The 23,057-nt window shown below is 38.5% G+C and overlaps 1 protein-coding gene across 1 annotated transcript in view; it reads right to left on the bottom strand.

The window, feature by feature from the left end:
* Positions 1 to 10,787: 10,787 nt before the first annotated feature.
* Positions 10,788 to 23,057, bottom strand: part of PLPPR5 (phospholipid phosphatase related 5) — a 53,814-nt gene continuing 41,544 nt past the window's right edge. The window contains exons 4-6 of the mRNA XM_073356958.1: positions 22,790 to 22,966; positions 19,966 to 20,085; positions 10,788 to 11,225 (exon numbers count right to left, since the gene is read on the bottom strand). Coding sequence (XP_073213059.1) covers positions 11,193 to 11,225; positions 19,966 to 20,085; positions 22,790 to 22,966 — 330 coding nt within the window. The 3' untranslated portion in view covers positions 10,788 to 11,192. The remainder of the gene's footprint in view (positions 11,226 to 19,965; positions 20,086 to 22,789; positions 22,967 to 23,057) is intronic.

Genomic DNA, 23,057 nt, shown 5'->3' with positions numbered 1-23,057 from the left:
TCTGAACTATTGTCTTGACCAGTTTCCTTTTTTGCCATACTCCATAAAGGTTAAAGCCCACAGCCTTGCGCAACTCTGTCTTCCTCTTCTTTGTAGCTGTCTTTTACACAAACCCAGTCCATATTTGTGCCTGTCGCACAAATGTCATATCCAAAAATCTAGGATCTGCTTAAGGTACTTTGATTATATTTATTTATGTATTTTTCTGTTGACAAAGATATGAGCCCCAGGTACATTTGCTGGTCCTTACATAATGTGACACAGCAATATGTAATATCTGATGAGAAAGGCATGCAGCTGTCAGAAGCAAAGGGTGGGGGAGGGGAACCATGAATACAAAGTACAGTTCAAAGGTGTTGATATATTAAAAGGGGAGAGAGGAAGATGAAAGTTCTGTAAGTGTTTCCTTTTTTATTGGTATGTATATTCCTCTAAAATGTTGTTTATACTGAAACTACAGACTTGGTAGGGTGAACATATTAGGTGAAAATCACCCCAGTTCAGATGGCCAGCATAGAGCCTTAAGGACCACTGAAACCTTGTCTTACGTAACCTCGTACAAACATAAGAACGGCCATACTGAGTCAGCCCAATGGTTCATCTAGCCCAGTATCCTGTCTTCCAACACTGGTCAGTGGCAGATGCTTCAAAGGGAATGAAGACAACAGGGCAATTTATCAAGTGATCCACCTCCTGTTGTCTAGTCCCATTATCTGGCAATCACTGGTTAAGAGAAAACCAGAGCATGAAGTTGCGTCCCTGACCATCTTGTCCAAGAGCCATTGATGGACCTATCCTCCATGAATGTAGCTAAGTCTTCTCTGAACCCAGTTATGCTTTTGGCCTTCACAACATCCCCAGGCAATGAGTTCCACAGGTTGACTATGCATTGTGTGAAGAAGTAGTTCTTTGTTTGTTTTAAACCTGCTGCCTATTAATTTCATTGGGTGACCTGTGGTTCTTGTGTTCTGTGAAGGGGTAAATAACACTTCCCATGCTTTGTTTCCTTGTAGTAGCTTGTCCAGAGAGGTTTGAGTCTCTAAGTTCATGGAGATGGCCCTTTTAGCTTAAGCTGTTGAGGCTCATGATTTTTTATCCTGAGATCCTTGCAAACAATCTGGCCAGCTGCATTATTACAAGTACATAGCAGTTCACATCCCCACATAGAGCACCCCTTGTAATGAAGTCCATGGTTGGAATTGAACTTTGGCTCTAAAAGCATGAGCATCTGCTGCTTGGAGACCGTAGCAGTTTCTTCAGCTTCTATCCATGGCTTGGTCACTGGAAGGCAACAAAGGACCACACTGGGTTAGAATGGGTACACTTTACATTAAAGTTTAAGTGTAGCTTTTGGGACTTGTTCAGGTCCTGTGCACTGGGCTCAATTTCACCCATTGACCATAACAAGTAAGTGAGTTCAGCTTGAGTTCCCCTGGTGATCATACTGCTTTCCTTTCTCGTGAGTCACGCAGAGAGAGTATTGTAATAGGACTTCAGCTGTGCTTGACTATAGCAGCAGATATGGAGTCTGCATCCGGCCAAGGCCCAAACGTGAGACACAATGAGTGACACAGACCTAAAATGAGGGAAATACCAAAAAATCCCCGTTGAGTAGACTTAAAATGCTGTTGGATTCCTCCTGCTAGTGTAAATAACTCTAACCGCATCTTCTTTATTTAAATAGTGTACAGTGAAAGAAAGAGGTCCCCAAATTTTGTGGGAATGTAGGTAACTCGGACTAAAATGAGTGACATCCCTCAAAATGAGCTTTACTTAAGAGAATGTTTTTCATCTCTTCATATGAAAAGCCCTTGGTCTTCATGAACAGACTGAAGTAATAATTAATAGTAAAATTATGCACATTTTAGCTTTCAGCATTGCTTCAGAAGTTATACAATTAAAATGTTGGGTGTTTACCTGTTATTACAATGTGCGCAGCTAACAGCAATCTTATTAATGCCAGATTCCTGGATAGGAAGGTTACCTCCAATTTTGGAGTACATAAATAAATAATGCTAGCAGACTACAGTGTCCAATCCCCATGGCATATATATCTGACAAGCTGACAAGGAATTATAGATCAAACATATTGTTTGTCTTTTTTCCCCCCAAGTAAAATGTGAAATGCCTGAAATGTATTTATTGTAAGTAAAACAACCTGTCATCCCCAGGTTTGCTGTGGGAGTGTTGTCAGAAAGACAGTTACAGAACCTTCTAATACAAAGTACTTGTACTGATTCCCAAAACAAGACCTACAATCCTTGCCCTTCTCCCTAAAACAGTGCAAAATGAGAAAGCTCTTACATAGTTCTCTCCACTGGCAGAGTACGAGTAGTCTAGGGTCTTAAAATTCTCTCTCTCCTGTGAGAATAAAACTGTATATCTATTTTAAAAGGACACACTATTACTGCAAGAAGAGAAGAACAGCATATCTCCAAGCCTGTATACTTCTGTTTTTGCTAATTGCCCCCCCCCCAAAATTGGCTAGTCACCAACACGATCTGTAAAGATCCATCACATCCTACTTACAGCAGTACAGCAGACTGACAAATTGTGAAGTCTTGTTTTATACGTAGTGTTTCCCAGCAGGATTATAGTCAAGCCTTCTGTCTCAAATAGGAGCAAAAGGCATTTGTGGTTTTGTTTTGCTAAAATGAGCATGTTGCTCTCATCGCACCAGGCCTATTTTTAGAAGGTTTGAGTCTGAAATCTTTAAGTTGTCAGCTGGCAGTGTGCAGATACAGTGCTAAGAAAGCAACTGTCACTGCTTCTTTAAGCAACAGTAGCGGCATAGGATGTAACAGCAGACAATTTAGCAGCAGAACAGCTTGCTAATAGAAGCAATTCTCTTCTTCTGATGCAATTTCAAGACTAAAGAAATGTTTTCTGCCAAACTATTGGCTTTCTATGCTGTATTAGATAAAGTACAGCAAAGTCTCTCTGAAGTTACAGAGTAACAGCCGTGTTAGTCTGTATTCGCAAAAAGAAAAGGAGTACTTGTGGCACCTTAGAGACTAACCAATTTATTTGAGCATAAGCTTTCGTGAGCTACAGCTCACTTCATCGGATGCATACCGTGGAAACTGCCGAACAGTTTCCACGGTATGCATCCGATGAAGTGAGCTGTAGCTCACGAAAGCTTATGCTCAAATAAATTGGTTAGTCTCTAAGGTGCCACAAGAACTCCTTTTCTTTTCTCTGAAGTTAGTGCATTTAGTTCTCGCAGTTCCTATGGTCTTGTGAACGTTGTGAATTTCTCCTCATCTCTCACTCTCATTTTGATAATGTCTCTTCATGGCTTCAGTTTTCCTTTTATAATAAAATCACAGAAATGCCTGCTTTCATTTTCAGGATATCTGTTTCCCTGCGTCACTTCTAAGGTGCCTGGCATCTGGGTATCTCAATGGAAACACAGTTATGTTAAAAGTAACCAACAATACACTAGGTGTTGTTCTTCCCTCTCCCTCTCTGTCTCTCCATAATTGTTATTTGGGGAGGCTTTATCAAAGAACAAGGTTATATATTTAGAGCTGAACATTGTCAGGTTAGGGATCAGTCTGAATCTCCTCTTACAAAGAGTCCCACCATCAGGATGATGCCTCTGAGAACTCTCTGACCCTGGACTCAAAAGTTTTAATTTGGTCCTCCTCTACTTCCTCATCTATCTCAATGGATCATAGATGGTGAAGGCCGTTGGAGGCAACCAGCTCCCTGCCAGTGGTGTAGATTGAGACAAATTCTTTGAATTCAGACCAGTTGGAGTCATTAGAGTTTGTTAGAACTTGAGTGTGATTATTTTGTTGACTTGGTTGCTTAGGAGGCAGGCTGCTAGGTGCTGCCAGAAAGAAGTGACTCTGTGCAACAAACATTTTGCAGTTGTCCAACTCCATTCAGGAGGTGATGAAAGCATGGATCGATTAATAGTTTCTCATTTGGGACTACCCATGGGCAACCCTAAATCGTATCTGCACAAACCATGGCAGATGCGGATACTTGCTGCACAAATGGAAAATTAAAGACCCTCCATTATGTGACTGTGGTCACTGAGAACAGACCATGGAACTAGGGCTGTTGATTAATCGCAGTTAACTCACGCAATTAACTTTAAAAAATTAATCACGATTAAAAAACTTAATATCGATTAATCACACTGTTAAACAATCGAATATCATTTGAAATTTATTAAATATTTTTGGATGTTTTTCTACATTTTCAAGTAATTGATTTCAGTTACAACACAGAATAAAAAGTGTACAGTGCTCACTTTATATTTTTATTACAAATATTTGCACTGTAAAAATGTTAAAAGAAATAGTATTTTTCAATTCACCTCATATACGTACTGTAGTGCAATCTCTTTATCGGTAAAGCGTAACTTACAAATGTAGATTTTTTGTCTCATAACTACACTCAAAAACAAAACAATGTAAAACTTTGGAGGCTATAAGTCCACACAGTCCTACTTCTTGTTCAGCCAAACACTAAGAGAAAAAGTTTATTTACATTTATGGGAGATAATGCTGCCTGCTTCTTATTTACAATGTCACCTGAAAGTGTAAACAAGTGTTTGCATGGCACTTTTGTAGCTGGTGTTGCAAGGTATTTACATGCCAGATATGGTAAACATTTGTATGCCTTCATGCTTTGGCTACCATTCCAGAGGACATGCTTCCATGCTCGTTAAAAAAACAATGCATTAATTAGATTTGTGACTGAACTCCTTGTGGCAGAATTGTATGTCTCCTGTTCTGTTTTACCCACATTCTGCCATATAGTTCATGTTATAGCAGTCTCGGATGATGACCCAGCACATTTGTTTTAAGAACACTTTCACTGCAGATTTTACAAAACGCAAAAGAAGGTACCAATGTGAGATTTCTAAAAATAGCTACAGCACTTGACCCAAGGTTTAAGAATCTGAAGTGCCTTCCAAAATCTGAGACAGACAAGGTGTGGAACATGCTTTCAGAAGTCTTAAAAGAGCAAAACTCTGATGCGGAAACTACAGAACCTGAACCACCAAAAAACCACTTCTGCTGGTGGCATCTGAATTGGAAGATGAAAGTGAACATGTCAGTACACACTGCTTTTGATAGTTATCGAGCAGAACCCATCATCAACATGGACACCTGTCCATGGCATGGTGGTTGAAGATGAAGGGACATATAAATCTTTAGCGCATCTTGCACGTAAATATGTTGTGACACCGGTTACAACAGTGCCATACGAATGCCTGTTCTCACTTTCAGGTGATATTGTAAAGAAGACATGGGCAGCATTATCTCCTGCAAATTATAACCAAACTTGTTTATCTGAGCAATTGGCTGAAGTAGGACTGAGTGGACTTATAGGCTCTAAAGTTTTACATTGTTTTATTCTTGAATGCAGTTTTTTTGTACATCATTCTACATTTGTAAGTTCAACTTTTATGATGAAGAGATAGCACTACAATACTTGTATGAGGTGAATTGAAAACTACTATTTCTTTTGTTTTTACAGTGCAAATATTTGTAATCAAAAATAAATATAAAGTTAGCACTGTACACTTTGTATTCTGTGTTGTAACTGAAATCAATATATTTGAAAATGTAGAAAACATCCAAAAATTTTAAGTAAATGGTATTCTATTATTGTTTAACAGTGCGATTAATCGTGATTCATTTTTTTGATCGCTTGACAGCCCTACATATAACATATAACAACTCAATGCCCGATTCACAAATAAAAAGGAGGCATCACAGAAATACAGTCTGCTATTCCAGAAGCAATTATCTGGCTTAACCATTCAAATGTAAAATTATAGTTGTTGCACTACAGTTACATCGGCCATATGAAAAAGAAAATGATTTGGGAGTAGAGGGCTTTGCTTCTGGCCAACCAAAGATGGAAAGCAGCATTCCTTATTACTGATGTAGTGTGTGTCTGTGAGTAATGGGACATGATGCCACACTGAGGCTTTGCTCTGCTTTCACTATCCACAGTCCAACACCTTCAGTCAATGGAGGTGATAGATTATTGGCAATGTCTTTAAAATATTTGTTCTCTTCCCAAAAGCATCACTTCTGCTTTTTCTGGAGCATGTTTCAGCTGGCTGCTGTTCTGCATCTACTTAGCTATTCCAGGCTGTGGAACATTTTAGTGATAGTAAAGGTTTCACGGGACGAGTAAGACTTACACTTGAGCATCAGCCACATACTGATGGCAATGGAATCTCTAGCTGCTCACCGTTTGTCCCAGGAGGTCGGTGATAGACTATTGAAGTGGAGGATTGACAGTAATAACCTCAGGAGACGCCACATGTGTGGGGCCTGGGTAAGGATGTTCAGGTGCCATCATGAACCTCTGGTGACCTGTATGGCAGAAAGAGTGGCTGTCTGTGGTGTCATCGGCGCCACATAGCCGACAGTATCAAAGGCCGCTGAGTGATCTAGCAGTATGGCCCTAGAGGTTGTCTCTGTGCCATGTCTTGGTCTGAAAACTGAATGGCAGAGATCCAAGTAATGGAATGTGATATCTAAACTCCAATAACAACCATCATATCACCACTGTCTCAGGGACCTGGCTGAGAAAAAAAGAAGTTGGAAACTGGGCACTAGTTGACAACTTTGTTAGCACCTAGTGTGGTCTCCTTCAAATCTGTCTGGACTATTGCATTCTTTGAAAGCATTGATGATTTCAGCTGCTGTTGGGGCCAAGTACTCGGGATTAGTTGACCCCAGCTAAGACACTGATTTCAAAAGTGGTATGCTGGAGTGTTCTAGGGCAGGGGTCCCGACCCCCAGTTTGAGAACCTCTCAGGGGGTCGCGAGGTGTCAGCCTCCACCCCAAGCCCGCCTTCGATTCCATCATTTATAATGGTGTTAAATATATTAAAAAAGCATCTTTAATTTATAGGGGGGGGTTGCACTCAGAGGCTTGCTATGAGAAAGGGGTACACAAGTTTGAGAACCACTGATCTAGGGCTTCCAGGCAGGTGCTTGGCCCAAGCTCTGATAAGGCAGTAGTGAGGTATGCATTGAATCCTGTGTACTGGAACCTGGATATTACTATATATGAAAGCTTGATGATGTGGGGATCATAAGGAGTTTGGTGTCAAAGGCAAAAGAAAAGTAGGCACTGGCCTGAAAAAAAAATTATGAGAATCATGATAAATTATTTTATTTCCTAAAAAATACAGTACACAGCAGTGTGTCTCTTTTCATTATTGTTTTTCCACTGAAGAGAGCCAGGGAATGAAGCAGACTGCAGCTGTAATAGTGGGCCAACTTGGGCTCCTCCCACCAGGCTCGGGTGCTGGTATAAGTGTTTATCATATGCCTAAATAAATCCATCTGTACCTTTAAGTAGTAAGTCTGATTTTCCTTTCCTCCATCTTCACTGGTGCCTCCCACAGCATCTAGGTCAACAGTTTCTCATTCCTCTTGATTATACTAATGGAGGTGGGCATTATCTGTCCATAAAATGTATTGCCCCTGCTTTCCGCTGACAGGCCACAGGAATACCAAAATCAAATACTTTCTAGATTGCAGAAAGCTCCCTGCTAGCAGAACATGACAATAGACTGCCAAATGCATTGCGGCCCTTGCAAGGATCCAAGAAAGCAGTAGAATTAGGAAGAAGTAACAAATAGCAAAGCAAATTGCAGCTGAAAAATAGTAACATTATTCCCTTTTAATATATATTGTTAAAAATGAACATTTTTACAAGCTGAATAGATGAGAGTCCAGATGCTGTCTCCGTATGTCTTATGCATTTCATGATTACAAACAAAGTGCAGAATCCTTATCAAGCCATCTAAAATGGTCTGGATATGAGCCCAGATGGTGTCCCCATATGCCTTATGAATTGCACTGTGTAGGGACACAGCAGAGCATATATAAGCTTGGCGGAATTTGATTTTTTTAAATATAATTTTGAAAGATGTTTATTTTTAAGCATTTTTTACATTTTGATTTATTTAAGTTTCCATATTTGGGGAAAATTGAGGGGTGGGGATGTTACCAGACAATTATTTAATGATAGATGTTGAGATTCAAAAAGTTTAGGTTTATAACTACTCAAGCACAAAATTATCACATATGAGAACATACAAATAATGTTCCTTAAATTAAACGCTAAGTTCTCCAGCGGTGTCTTTCTTCCTTTGCATAGCTGTAAATTTTGATTATGGATTGAGACATTTTTCCATTGGTTTGTATGTGTTTGGTGAAATCAATGTTTGCTGACATTTTCTGATAAAAATCTAATTAAGTATAGTATCAGAGCTGGTTTCTGCATCGTAGGCGTCTTCTTTAAAACATACAAGTTGGGTTGTTGCACTGAAGTTTTCTGCACCATGATCAAAACAGGCCCATCAAGAGTTCATGAAAATAGTTGCATTTGAAAATAATTGACATTTTACAGTCATCCAGTATATTTTAGTAGGAACAACACTGCCCTAGCTAATAGATTTTCCAGGAGGGTCATGACGGCTACTCAGAATGGAATCGTCAATCCTGCATGGTACCATGTACGTCTAAAAACAGCCCTCAGGGTAAACAAACAGATAAATGACAGGGTAAAAGTGGTTAGTGGGCAAGTTTACCGACTGCTACCTGAAGTGCAATAAGACCAGCCCCTCAGCTGTACACAGTAGATGAAGACTAGTTAAATACTGTAGAGGTACATCATGGAATTCTAGTGCATCCTATAATAATGAAGACAGTCAGTCAGCATCAACTTTTAAATTACTCAGTCTACAAGTAAATAAGATAAACAATCAACTGACTACTGGCCCTGATCACTTGTCTAAAAAAATACTGTACCTATAAATGAAAAAAAAGTTATTTAAAAATACAGTACACAGGAAAGTGTCGCTTTTTGTTTATCCACTGTCAGTTCACAACAAAAACATCTGATCAATTTAACCCAAATGCTTGACTGGCCTAGATCCCTGAGAGGGGGAGAGAGAGACCAGTTACAAGCTGAATGTACACAGTATGCTGGAAAAAATCTCAACATAAAAGAGCCTCTTGATAATAATATATAAAATCTGCAGGATCACCGCCATGCAAAAAAAAAAGTGAAGATTTCACTTTAAGCTGCACATAGAGCAATTTGTAGTGGGTTGGTTCCTAAACAGCTAGAGGAAGAAGGGTAAATGTATTTAGCAGGGTGGCACACACATTTGAAAAATACTACAATTTTTTAAACAATTGATATTTTAATGAACATTGTTGTCAATTGTTTAAGTAGCATTGTGGTGGTGAAGGGCTCTATTCTTGCTTTTTTCACATACATGCATCTTTATTCTGGATTTTCAGTTTAGTTGGATAAGTGTATGATCTGTTCTCTGTTCTACTCAAACAATGTTCACACTGGTGATCCTGCTCTGTCCTCCAGGCAGTGTTTAGGTTATTAGAGATTAAATGGGCATTCCCTTTATTGACCAAATGAAGGGAAAGTATAGAGTTAAACATTTCATATACACCTGACATCACAGGGTCTTGTTTTTTTATATTGGTTGGGCAGCCTCCACCACTGGTTAGTGCATGGAAAACGTGAGGCTTGGCATGCTCTGCTTGTCTCAACAGATCTACCACCACTGCTGTTCTTGATGTGTGACGAGCTGTAGCATTAGATCTGCAGTTGCCAAAGCTAAGTCTCCAGAGATAGGTCAGACATTCACTCTATCAAACAGTTGCAAACTCTTTTGGGCTCTCCACTTCTATAAAATTACTCTATATGGGCCAACTTCAGCATTAATGGAGAGCTGGATTGCCTTTCCAATGGGTAGGTTTGATCGTGAACAATGAGTGAAAAAGAAGATATGAATGCATGAAGTTAAAGACAAGTCAGGTTTTCGCTTACACGCTACAAAAATGGTTGGAAAATGCATTAATTTGAAATATGTCCCCCATTATGCTCCCAAGGTCAGTAAGACCCCCTTGTGCTTGATTATATAAGTTCTGGTCATGTTAGCCAAAGAGACCGGATGTTTACAAGGTATTTAGGTGCTACACTCAGCATTGTAACACCTAACTAATTTAGGAGCCTAAATCTCATTTTCAAAAGGGATTTAGGCACATAGGAGCCAAAAGGTTACTGACCACCCTGAACTCAGCAGTGCCTAAATATCTTTAGCAATTTGGGCCAAGATATCTGTGATACCTCTTACATTTACACAGCCACGTTTCCCACAAATTCCCTGAAACAAAAACATAGGGTATAGAAATATGTAAATTGCTTGTTAGGCTAGTTCCCTCCTCTAACCCCCATTCACCTTGACACACGCACTTCCAGCATGTCAGTTGGGTGCCCTGAGATGCATAAAACATATTCAGAAGGAGAATATAGACTCCATGTAGTTTCAGTGATCTGCAATAGCTGTACTTCTGATGTTAGTTACAGAAAGAAGATATCCTGGGACTAAGAATGGAGCCCTTAACTCAGAGTGAGAAATCATTACTAAAAAAGGATATATACCAATGGCCAGAATTTCTATATTTTATCATGTCCTTTATCCTAGCTACAATGTACATCATCCAAGACATTCAGGAACTACATATCAACCACTTGACTACACTTAAGTCAGGAAAATATCCAAATAAACTTTTAATTATGATACAATACTTATTACAGTAAAAATTGGCATTTTTTCTCTTCAAAAGCAGAAGCACCAGTCTTACATGTAACATATGGTATGAATGATATCTTAAGTGAAATACAGCATAATATAATGAGCAAATAGAATTTTAGTACAGAACATAATTTTAAAAAAAAATTTCATACACTGAAATCTGCTCAAATGGAAACAATGTCATGCTGAATTAAAAACTCAGATTTTAAAAATCCAAATCAATCAGAAAATGATGTACTGCTGAATAGATATATGAATAATTAAAATGATAAATAGCCAAAAAAAGGCTAGAGAGGGCATTGTCATACAAACATGACTAGTGTTCAGATTCCCTCCCACTCCCACCCCCATAAATAAATACATAAATAATGGTGCAATGCTTTTGTTGGAAAGTAAAGTGACCTTTTAATATTTAAGAAGTATTTTTCAAATGTTGATGTAGTTTTAATGTTGTAAAAATCAAGTTATAAATCAGACAATTTTTACTGTCTTATTTTCAACACACTTCCGTTAGTATGAGTGGACTGTGAAAAGAGATGATGTCCAGTGTAGTGAATATACATCAGCTTCATCATCATGTGATTTCTGCAAAGGCCGTGATGTGGTTCTAGAAATTAAAAAAAAAAAAAAAAAAAAAAAAGAAAAGCACACAGTTAGCTATGTATAATCATCATAACAAAGTTTATTCCTATTTTTGGCTTTTGAAACATTCTTATGCTTGGAGAGTTTTGTAGTATAATGTAAATAAAAATGTTCCTAATTGCAGTGCTATCCATCCCTTGCCATAGCAAATCTTTTTTTAAATATTGCAAAAATTGCATACATAAGTACAGTGACCAAAGTAACTCAGTGATATAGTTCTACAACATTTTAGCTTGTAATGTATTTTTCATTTAATAATTTGAATACTTAAATTAGTAGTTTTATCGCTGTCTTATTTATAACTAAAAGCTAAATTTCTGGAAATGCAAACTGCTACCTGACAGCTGATAGTATTCTGTTTTAGTGTTAATTACAATTTTAATGTTTTGTTTCTTTTTAAGTTTAATTGCTCCCTGTGAGCCAGATGGCATGGAATGAAGTAGTGAAATGCTAGAATTCACTAGTTGATAGAACATATTAAAAATTGCATCATTTGCAATGTTCTTCTGTTGCTTCCTTCAACAAGTGTATTCTTTAAGCGTGTGTGTATGTATATGTAACAGGTTTTACTTCACTTTTTACTTAAAACACAACACAGTAAAAAACTGTAGTGTCTAGCATAATTATGTGGTCCATTGTCATGCTCCAGTCTGAAACTACTTATGCAGGTGGGTAACTTGACTACACTTTCCACAGCATACATCCGATGAAGTGAGCTGTAGCTCACGAAAGCTTATGCTCAGATAAATTGGTTAGTCTCTAAGGTGCCACAAGTCCTCCTTTTCTTTTTAACTCACATGAGTCTCATTCACATACCTGCTGAAGTGTTTGCATTGGTCCCTAGTGGTGGGATTCTGCAAGGCACTGACAGCCTATTCTGTGGTACCACCTGTTCTCAACTCCTATTGTCTTCAACATACAATCTCTTTTCTAAGGAATTGTTTAAGCCACCACCATGAAACATGTTTTAAACAGACAAAATGAAACACAGTCCTATTGATATAGGTCCCTATGCATCTCCTCCCATGTGAAAATGCATGGAGGAAAATTTAATCTGGAAGTACTGCAGATTTTGGTGTACTGCTGTAGGATCACATCTTTTCTCTTGCCACCTTCTCATATTCCACAGCAGTAGGACCCCAAGTAACGTGGAGACAGTGCAAGGCAAGAAAAATGGGTAAAGGATATGAAAGAAACTCTGTACATGCCTTATCCTACTGTCACTTAGTTTGACTCTCCTAGGTGCTCCTTCCATCATCATCTCTCTTTGCCAGTAACACTCCTAACTGTGTTCTCAATTTCTCTCAGGCTGTGGGCTGGTTTTGTGACTCATGTGATGGGTTTCAGAGCTCACATATGGGTCATTCATATTGCACCATCCTTACTTTTTAGGAGGAATTTAATCTGTGCAGGAGAGGAAAGGTGCTGTTTAAAGTGCAAATTTCTTAGCTCTTCCTTTAGACCAGTCTCCTATGGGGATAGGGGCATTTTATGGAAGTAGTTACCCATCGGAGGTGGAGAGATGGAACATCCTACCATTACACCCTAGGTCCCTCTACCTCTAACCCCAGTCATGCTGGTGACTTTGTTCCTGGCCTCGCAGCAAAGGGACATAACTATGTTTTATTTAGTGAGGTAGAGGGAGGGGAAATAACCCATGTTTTCTATTATGGATTTTTAAAAAAATACTGGAATAAAAAAGAAAAGCTTTTGGATTTCTGTAAAGTCTCTGTTTCAATGTTACTCAAAAAGATAACAAAAATGCTTTAAACAAATGACAGTTGATTAAATGGCTAGCAAATTACTTTCTCTAATGATCATTTTGGATTATGACAGAACTTGATGTGAAGAAGTTTTCAGAGTTTAACAGTGTTAATACTTGGCAGAGGTTTCTGGACTGTCGTCAATAAAACAGAAATAAAATTAGATTTCTGAAATGGAAAACAACATATTCAGATGAAGCTCAGGGAACTATTTACGTACTGGGCCAAATTCTGCTCTCAGTTATGCTTGTGCCACCCCACTGAACCCAAAGCAGTTGTAGGGAATTATGACATTTGGCCCAATGTATTTATATTTGACACCTATTTAGACCTGAAAAATGATACTGTCAACTTAATCTGATTATTATAACAATAGATAAACTATGTTTAGACAGCAAACGCCTCATTGAAAGAGATTAGAGAAAAAAATTTTACTCTTTTTTCTTTAGGTAACATTTTCAGAAAATGGGACTTAGGTAATTTTGAACATTTTACCCTTTGCGTACTTGATGATACTTTACATTAATATTCAGTTTCTCCTGTTGTTTTATGTGGATTTTTCACATCGCAACGGAGAAAAGGAAACATATGCTGGCAGGTAACCCTGGTGTAGAAGGTGTAGAACTGAAACTGCTTAGTTCATTGTTTTGAAATGGGCTAGATTTTCACTCTAGAGATACAGTGCTCTTCCACAGAAGTATCCAATGGAGGGGTTAGTGGAACCCAGACTGGTGGACAACACTGAGTTTCATGGACATCTTTTCCCTTGGGGGTGTGAAGGAAGCAGGAGTTATGGCCTTCCAAAACCACAGATCCTTGGGATCCCCATGAAAGGGAACACAGTCCTGCAGATAACTGAGCCACCTGCACTTCTCTGGTAGCACACCTACTGTGCATAATCCCCCTGAGGGAGTGAGAGAGAGGGAGAGAGAATGCACAGAATCCAAGTTTAATGCTGTTTCAGTTGACATTACTTTAGGAGTGGATACCTACTGCTTAAGGAAAAGAGAATGCCAATGACAGTAGCTTCATCCTCCTACCTCTAAAAACGAGCTGGTCACCAAACCCCTAGCTCACACACACAGGTGCCTCTGTGTAGGCTCAGGGCAAAGAGTATCCTACTGAAGAGGAATTCCTGCACAAGATCCTCAGCAAGATCTGCTAACTTAGGATCCCTTCCAGTTATGGAGAGGTTGATCGTGTGACCATCCTTAAAACTTGCCCAGTTATCTTTAATGGATTTTGCAAGATGCCATTTTAAATAGATCAAAAGTAATGACTTTCTTGTGCCAAGACTGATTAGTACTGATGCATGCAAGTGTGGCACTGTTCGTGCTTTCAGATATAGCCCTCTCAGACATAGATTCTGAGGAAGGATGATATTTAGAGAAAAAATAGACTCCCTCTAGAATAAGTGACTCTTCAGTTGCTTGACCATGCCCTTTTACTTCAGTTTAGCTTTATTATGACAGAGAATTCAGTGTATGAAATTTGCAACAATACCAGCAGTTAAGGCGCACACAGATGCAACAGACAAACAAAAACACATGCATGAGAGCTCAAATCCTCAAACTCCATGGGAAACAGTTATACCACTCAGTGCTCAAAAGAATTAGGATACAGTTGGGTTCTGTTAAATTTTAGCAGTTTTACACATTGGTACACTGTTTTGTGTTATTTTAAACTGACAGTGTGAAGTTTGTGGAAGCAGAAAGAGAAGATTTTAAACACTTCATGCTTTGTAATTATTCCTTCAAACCAATAAAAACTAGAAAAGTGAAATGCTAAAAGTTAAACCTTGAGTGCAGGTTTCTGGGGAAAAATCCCACGTTTTGTAGCATGTTTTTTATGTATTTAATTTTGATTTATAACCTGCTACAGACTGTAAAGTGCATGTTGTACATGAAAAATTCCACATCCTCTTACTTATGTTTTGTATTTTCCTTTACACAGATTTCACATTTTTAGAGTAGGACATACTCTTTTCTGTTCTATAAAAACAGTCTTTACTATAGCTGGGAATTTTAAAAATAGCCATTTATGCAACAAAATTTCTTTTTTCAAGACACTTTAAAAAAAAGTTCCCACGCTGCCTAGAATGGTGGAGTTTAATTTAAAGTTAATAGAAAAATTAAAAAGAAGCAATTCAGAAAAATTCTGTAGTCGCAGAAAATTAGCTCTCTCATATTTAAGTCCCAACACACAAGAATATCTCCTGGTTCTACAGGAAAGAGATGCATTTTTAGAGAACACAGCAAGTAATCCTTCAGTGAAATGTCACTTCTTGCGAAGTTCTCAACCTGCACAGAAGGCTAACATACGTTATATCTGCCTTTGCTTTAAAGCCACACTTCAACACACTAGTGCGCTTCTGCGCACATACGTTTATTGCCTTATGTGAAGATGTTTGAAACGGTTCATTCGTGTTATCCAGGAGAAGAACCTAATGAGGTGTGCTTTGAAGGAGTTTTGTTGTAAAGGATCTTCTTGTTTGTTATCAATATCTGGATTCTGTAATACCTACAATATGTATTTTTATAGAAATCACATTAAACATATTTTCAAATTTCTTTTGTTCAACTGCTATTTCACTGTACTACTTACTGAAACTCAGATGCTGTGATCACGTAATTTGCATTTGAAATAAAACTTTCACATAAACATCTACTTCGAGGCAACTGTAGTGTAACAATGGGAAAGGGATGATGAGAACATACATTCAGATGCTTGATTTCAGTAAAATTTGGAGCTAAACTGCTTTCTATCCTTTTTTGAATGTGCTCTCTCCTGTGTTTACTATACATATTGTTGACATACTGAGTGATCAAGATATAGCCATATGGCCACAAAAGGTCAGCAAAATTTCTCATAAGAAATTTAAACCCATGGATACTGGTTAGATGGCATGCAAGTGAGAGCAGATCAACCCACAGATTCAAATATGCATGTATGGCTACCTCAATACTTACCTGGACCTCATCTCCATAGCAATTGAGCACCTCCGAATTAAATAATAATAAAAACACTCCATCTTAGCATTCTAAGGATAAATGTACTCAGCCCTAAAACAGCAGTTTTGCATTGCTGAGCCAGTACTGGCAATGATCCTTCGTGGGGAGACACAGCACCCACAGCTCACACTCACAAAGACCGGATATCTTTCTTTCAGCACTACTTAATCACCTCCATGCATCCCAATTAAACAGACTTTCTCGCTAATTAATAACCACTCCTTGCCATTAAGTGGCATTAGGCTCAATTCAGCTTGCTAAGAAAAATTCCAGTTAAGTGTATAATGTCTCCAATAGGTGCACACACAAGGAAGCTTGCTCGTTGTTAAGTCATATAAGGGAGCAATACAAGTTCCCCTGTGCAGCTGGCCATCTCTGCCAGCTGGCATGGAGCTGTGGGGAGTGGCAGAGATATGGTTCTCCTTTCTCTCATTCCCCTTTCTGTGCCCCTGGTGATGGCAATCGGGAGCATTCACTGTGGTCACGAGAGCGCATGGGCTGGAAGCGTACTGGTCCTAGCACAAGTGGTTGCAGTGGAGAAGGCTCTGTGCACTCACCTCCATTGGCCACCCAGGAATGTGCTGGGTGCCATCTAGCCTTATGTGAAGAGTATTGCACCACAGATATAGGTATTGGGCCTGGTAGCAGAACATCGGGGAGTTTCCAGGCATAGGAAGTGACAGTATATTGTCTTCATTTATGGGAAGAGATTAATATACAATTCTAGGATGGATGAGCAAACACCCCTTCCACTGGGGCAACAAGTGAAGTCAGTTTTAAGCAAGAGAGTGGCTCCATTTTAGGGTTTTGTTTTGTTTTTTTTATTGACGAGAAACAGAATAATTGAAATGTTTCTCCCCAGCACTGCCTTGGTCCATGGCAACATGATCCTGTCAGAGTTCTAGTCATGCACAGTAGTGATTTGCTGTCATTAAGTTATCCTGACTACTGCTACAGCAGCATGTAAACTGATAATAAGGAAAAGAGATACTGCAATATTCCAATACACGCAAAGTCAGGATTTCGATTTAGGATAGTCACATTTGGTATATGCTTATCAACAGGTGAGGGAAGGAAAAAGTGTCGTGCATGCCAGCTTTCAAGCTTGCCTTTGTCTCCAGAGAAGACCATATTATAAGAGGTTAGCTAGAAAACAAAAAAATGAGTCGATAATAAAAGCATCTAGCAAGAGATTGGAGTTTGAACTAATTTAGCCATAAATTAGATTAATTTTACACATCTCTCTACTATTTATTATTAATTATGAATTACTATTTGACTGTTTCTCTGGATCCTATCCAGAACTGTAGGGTGCTCCAAAAATTTAAATCACACCACTGAAAATTTTAAAAATTTCAATACAAGACTTTAGTTCATCAATTATTTTCCAATGATAAATCTTCCAGTTAACTTATTTTCTGAAAAAAAGAAAGATGATTTTCCCACTGCTTAAATCATCCTTCAGTCTTCAGCCTCTCTACCTCGGGACCCCTAACGTGCCTAAGAATCTGAAAGACAAGGTGGACTTTGCAGCAAACCCTGGGCTTGGGCTGAGCCGGGAGGAAATGAATTACAGTGCTGAGGACTCTCATGGAAAACACCTGCTGCTATCCCCCAAACTGAGAATGCACCACAGATCTCAGCTGAGGGAATATGAGTTGGAGAGACAGGCACTCTCCAAACCACTCACAAATGGTGGACACATTCTCTCAGGCAGAATGAAGGTATTACGCTCGCAAACTCATCCAGTGGCTTCACCCAATCCACCATTACATAAATCTTGCCTGAATTAAGCCTCAGACAGATATTATTGGATGAGATGGAAGAGGGACAGCAAGGAAGAAAACAGTAGCTTCTATGAAATCTTCACCCCAGAACAGCCAGGAGAGAAAGGTTTTAGTGGCCTGACTGGATTTCTGATTAATAGGTCAGCTCTGTGCAGAGTTAAAATGTGTGACCTATGATGTGTCCTGCCCTGCCTCACTGGCTTTTAGCCTAGGATAACACAGCACAAAAATAAGGGATGTTTTCTTTTACTAATACAGTCTGTTTTAGGCCAGCTAACATCTTGTTTTGTTTTGACACCTTATAGAGAATTTACTGAATGGAGTATTTTGAAGGTATATATTCATCAACTAAATGCAAATGAGACTGTGACCTCCTTATAACAAAAACTCAACACAACTGACCTAGACATATGTGGTTATAAAAGGCATGTTACATAATTCTGAAAAGATATCTGCTTTCTCTTCCAAGGAAATGAACCAGAAACTAGGGTCTCATTCAGCAATCCTTACTGGGGGGGAAAAAATCTCATTTTCAAGTGATGGGCATGTGATGTGAATTGGTTTAAAAAAATGCACTTTTTTTCTTATGCTTAATACAAAGAAGTACATTAATACTAATTTGTACTAAAGTGAACTCCAATGTTTGTAAATGTAAAACTTTGTTTAAGTGTCCTGCAGGATATGAATTTGTTTACCATCTTCAAATGAGAAGAGAAAATATTTTAACAAGTAATGACAGAAAAGCTCATTATAAAAATTAGATTTACTTTAAAATTTGCATTAGTAGTTCAAACTTTCCTTTAGGTAAATATGTCTGGAGTATTGTCGTTCCTTAGTTATGTTATCTGTTTCAATGCCTGCTCGCTAACAGAATTGTTCTGGCATAGCCATACCTAACATTTATATAACAGAACAGCATCTTTGCAAAAGCAAAATTTTTAGTACAGCAAGATAACATTAATTTTAAATACAATGCAATAGTTAATCATGCCAAGCATTCTGATTTACGCAAGGATCCTGTCACTAGTACGTGCTAATCTAAAATCTGATTTGTTTTGGCAAGAGACCACAGCTTTTCTCCAGTTACTGTGCCACTGGTGTATAATGCATTTTATCCTACATCATCATCACTCTCATTCAGGAGGTATACCTAATCCTGCAGTCCTTCCTGAAGCAAAGATATCATTGAACCTGGTCTGCAAAGTTAACATACCCAGAACTTTCACTTACTTGAATGGGAGTTCTGTACATGGGGTGAAAGTTGTCCAAGTATACAAGACCAGTGCTACACCCCCTTGCACCTTTTCAGCCCTACACAGGGATCCATTGGCTGCGCACTCCTATATGTCACAGAAAAGGTCACTGCACTGACCCCACTTAGACTTGTGCTTTTATGTATATAAGTAGCCCCCGTACTGTATGCAGCTGGCTTGGAGCAACTGCATAGCAACCCTACATGTAACCTGGGGCTTGGGTCACAGATTTCATGACTCCAGCTGCTCCATGTTCCACACAATCTCAGCCTGAATACTCAGTGCCGGTGTCTATTAAAAGATCAATTAGCATAGTTAAGGAAGTCACTGAAATCTTCACCCTCAAATCTCCTTACCTGAAAGTCTTTCGCTGTCAGCATCCTAACACCAGCACTCAGCCCTAAATCTGTGGGATGTTAATTCAACACCCAGTTGACCTGAACTGATGAGATGGAACATGAGAAGTGGATTGGTTTCCGATGTAACCAAACCATAAAGGGCATGAATGGAAAATGCAAGTAGCACGTGCTCCCGCCTTTACCCATTTACTCAGGGGTGTTTCACAGTCACATTGTACATGACCTGATGTGTCTGCAGCATTACTAGGCATGGCTGTGAGAAGGGCACATTGCCGTAATCGTGTCTAGGGGCTGGCAGACTTCGCATCATTCCCAAAACACAATTGCTAGAAGGGTCTCACAGGGGAAGCCTCATGTTCTTTTCCCTGCTTCTAAAACAAACACTCCTTAATGGTAGCATTTCCTGCTACCACTCTACTGAGGCAGTTTGGGATACAGGATACAAGCATCAATGTTCAGTCAATCCAGAAAAGTTAGCAAAATCACCACCACATTTTGGTATTTAAAATGAAACCGTCTGGATAGACGTTACCTTTTCTAAAGGACTTTCTACTCGTGGGATGCTGATCATTGGCATCTGGGCCAGATTATCCATATGAGAATTTTCATGTTCTGGTTGTCTTCCTCTAAAATTATTTACCACACATACAACCTAAAAAGGTCAGAAGGTAGTTAGAATAATGAACAAACGTTTTACTTATTTGAGCCTGATCCTGAACTCCTTACTCAGGAAAAACTCCTACTGACTTCAGTAAGAGATTACTGTAGGAAAACAGAAATATCAATGAAATAAAATAAAGATACCCACTTTGTCCTCCTGTACCTAACCCTCTAAATACCAATTATTTTTAAACTATCCTGAGTTCAATGAACATTTTACCACAGTGGAAAAGTCAGGAGTGGACCCACTCTCATCAGAAGCAACGGCACAGTAATTCTCGTGAAGGTAACATCGTAAATGTGACTAAATGAACGAGATTGACTGAAAGAATCATGTGAGTGTGTTAGTCAGATTCATGTTGACAAAAAGTCTTTAATATTTCAAGAGGATATTATTTTAAACAATATATTGTCCCATGCATTATCATAGTACAAGCGACCTTCCTCAAAGAAGATCTGTTGCTGATGTGGAAAAATAATAGTAATTTAAATCTCAAACTAAGTATATGTTTAAATCAAGTTTTATCAAATAAATGCACAGAAAGCACAGCAACAACACTGAACTCCCATAAAGATTAATAAATATTGAAGTCCATGATAGTGTTTCTCACACAGTATAATTTAAATGCTTATCATTTGGCACTATCCTGACACCAAGATGAGCATTCACAAACACTTCCTCTAGAAATGGGTATAAAAATCAGTTGTTTTATTTTATTAATTGTTTGTATAGTATGTTCTCAACTTGTTCACTCACTAGGCTTTTCAAAATGGATGGCTGGACTTCTGCAGAGTGGAAATTGATTTTAGTGACAATGGACTAGTTTGAAAGACATTTTTCAAAATGTTAAACAATTTGTCCTGCAGTTATTGGAGTATAAATTAAATGTCTTGATCAAAATTTATTTATATTCCCTTTCCAAAAGCTAATTAATAAAAATGCACTGCACTTTTTTCACGTTTATTGTAGAGTGTCATTTATTTCTTTAAATAAATACTTAATCAAATGGAGGGATTTCTACCATGAATGTCTGAATAGAAGGATGATATTCACACAAGTTTGTATGGCTTGTTTTCCCTTCCCCGAAACAGCTAATGAATAGTCAAACATTTAAACATCACAATTTTTTATTGTTCCTTCTAAGATGTCATTGTAGGCTGGGGGTTTTACCACTGAACCTCCTCCAAAATCTAATTAAATCTAATGTCCCTACCAGTTTTATAAGGACTCATGCTGTATGGCAATAGCAATGAAATATGTAAAACAAGTACATGTTCCTTGTGGTGCTCCAGTGGTGCTAGCTGGATAGAGAGCTAGCTTAAACAGCAGGCAAGGAATTCTCTTAGAGTAGAGGATTTCCCATGTGATAGCTCAAAGCCACCTGTTCCTGACTCTCTTGGGTAGGAGGTATATGTGGCCAAGTGTCTTACACTCCCTCCCTTGATCCTGAGCCAACAGGACCACCTCTGAAATGGTTGGAAGTGAGGGGGAACAACATTTTAGAGATGCCCTAAGGCTGCTCTCAAATGTATCTCCAGGATCAGGAAGGTTGAAGGTGGGGTGATGGCTTTACACTCTTTGGGTTCTGAGCCCAGCGTAGCTTGGTCATACCCAAGGATTACATCCAGAGTGTTTCTTAGGGGAAAATATATATAAACTTTTGGGAGGATGAATTTAGTATGAGTGAAAGGTGTCAGAGAGACAGACCTATAGGGAATTTGAGTGTAGATCAGCATCTGTGCTCTTTCACAAACTTCAATTCTCTATTGCGATTGTCAATAAAAGTGTTCAAGAGTGGTGGTGGTGTTGTGATATGGACATTTGTCCACATTAACTGAGACCGGAGATCTGGGTACCATAATAAAGTTGCATCCAATTCCAAAAATCTCTCCAAAAGATAAAGGGCACCTTTTTATATGCAATATACAAACCAGATACCAATTGCAGCATCACTAATGGCTACACTTGCAACAACAGAAAACCATACATTAAATCACTCTGTCGGCTTCTATAGGATTTAAAGCTAAATTAAGTCTTTTATTCTGGTAAACCACATAATTTTCAATTAAATATAAATGAATACAAAGTAAATTTACCAGATTGTTGTTTTGTTTCATTTAGCCACGAAGAGCAGCATTATCAATCAGTTAATACAGCACTTTAATGTTGTATAATGAAAATCAAGATTGGATGTCATTCTAAAAGAAATGCCCTAGCTCAACAAGTCACGGGCTTGATGTATGAACTATGGCATGAAATTGTATGCCCTCTGTTCTAAAATCTATGCATCTATGAAAACTGGCATTTTAGTTAGAAAACTGAGACCCGCCTCTAAGTCTGGCATTTTAGTTTTCTGTAAAAGACTCTAAGGCATCAATACTCCCATTAACAGCATAAAATTACACATGGAATTCTTTAATGTGATGTAGACATTTGTTCATGTGAACTGAGGCCATGGATCTGGGTCTCAGAATATAGGGGCATCCAGTCCCACAAGAAAAATGGCATCTTTTTATATGCAATATACAAACCAGACACCTGAACTGCAACATCACTAAGGTAAGAAATCAGGGACCCAATGAAGTAGAGGAGAGTTTTGCCATTGACTTCAATGGGGCTAAGATTTTACCTTTTGTCTCTCTCTCACCCACATCCAAACACACACACACACACATATATATATATGTGCACTTACCAAAAACACTGCTATTGATATTCCAATTATAAATCCTGCTATCACATCTGACCAGTGATTTCGATACTCGGCTACTCTGTTGATACCAGTAAGAAATGCCAAACACATTAAGCCTAAGCACAGAACAGGTTTTGCAAGCCTTGTTCCTCTGGCTTTTATTGTGTTGGTAATATACATCTGAAAATTAGAAAAAATGAAGCATAAGACTATAACCTCTAAGGGAAATCTTTGTAGTTTGGTTGGAAAAGACAACTATGCATACTTTGAT

Source organism: Lepidochelys kempii, chromosome 8 (genome assembly GCF_965140285.1).
Source record: "Lepidochelys kempii isolate rLepKem1 chromosome 8, rLepKem1.hap1, whole genome shotgun sequence".
NCBI lineage: Eukaryota > Metazoa > Chordata > Testudines > Cheloniidae > Lepidochelys > Lepidochelys kempii.
Note: the sequence above shows the minus strand (reverse complement) of the source record. Positions and strands in the feature narration are given on the sequence as shown.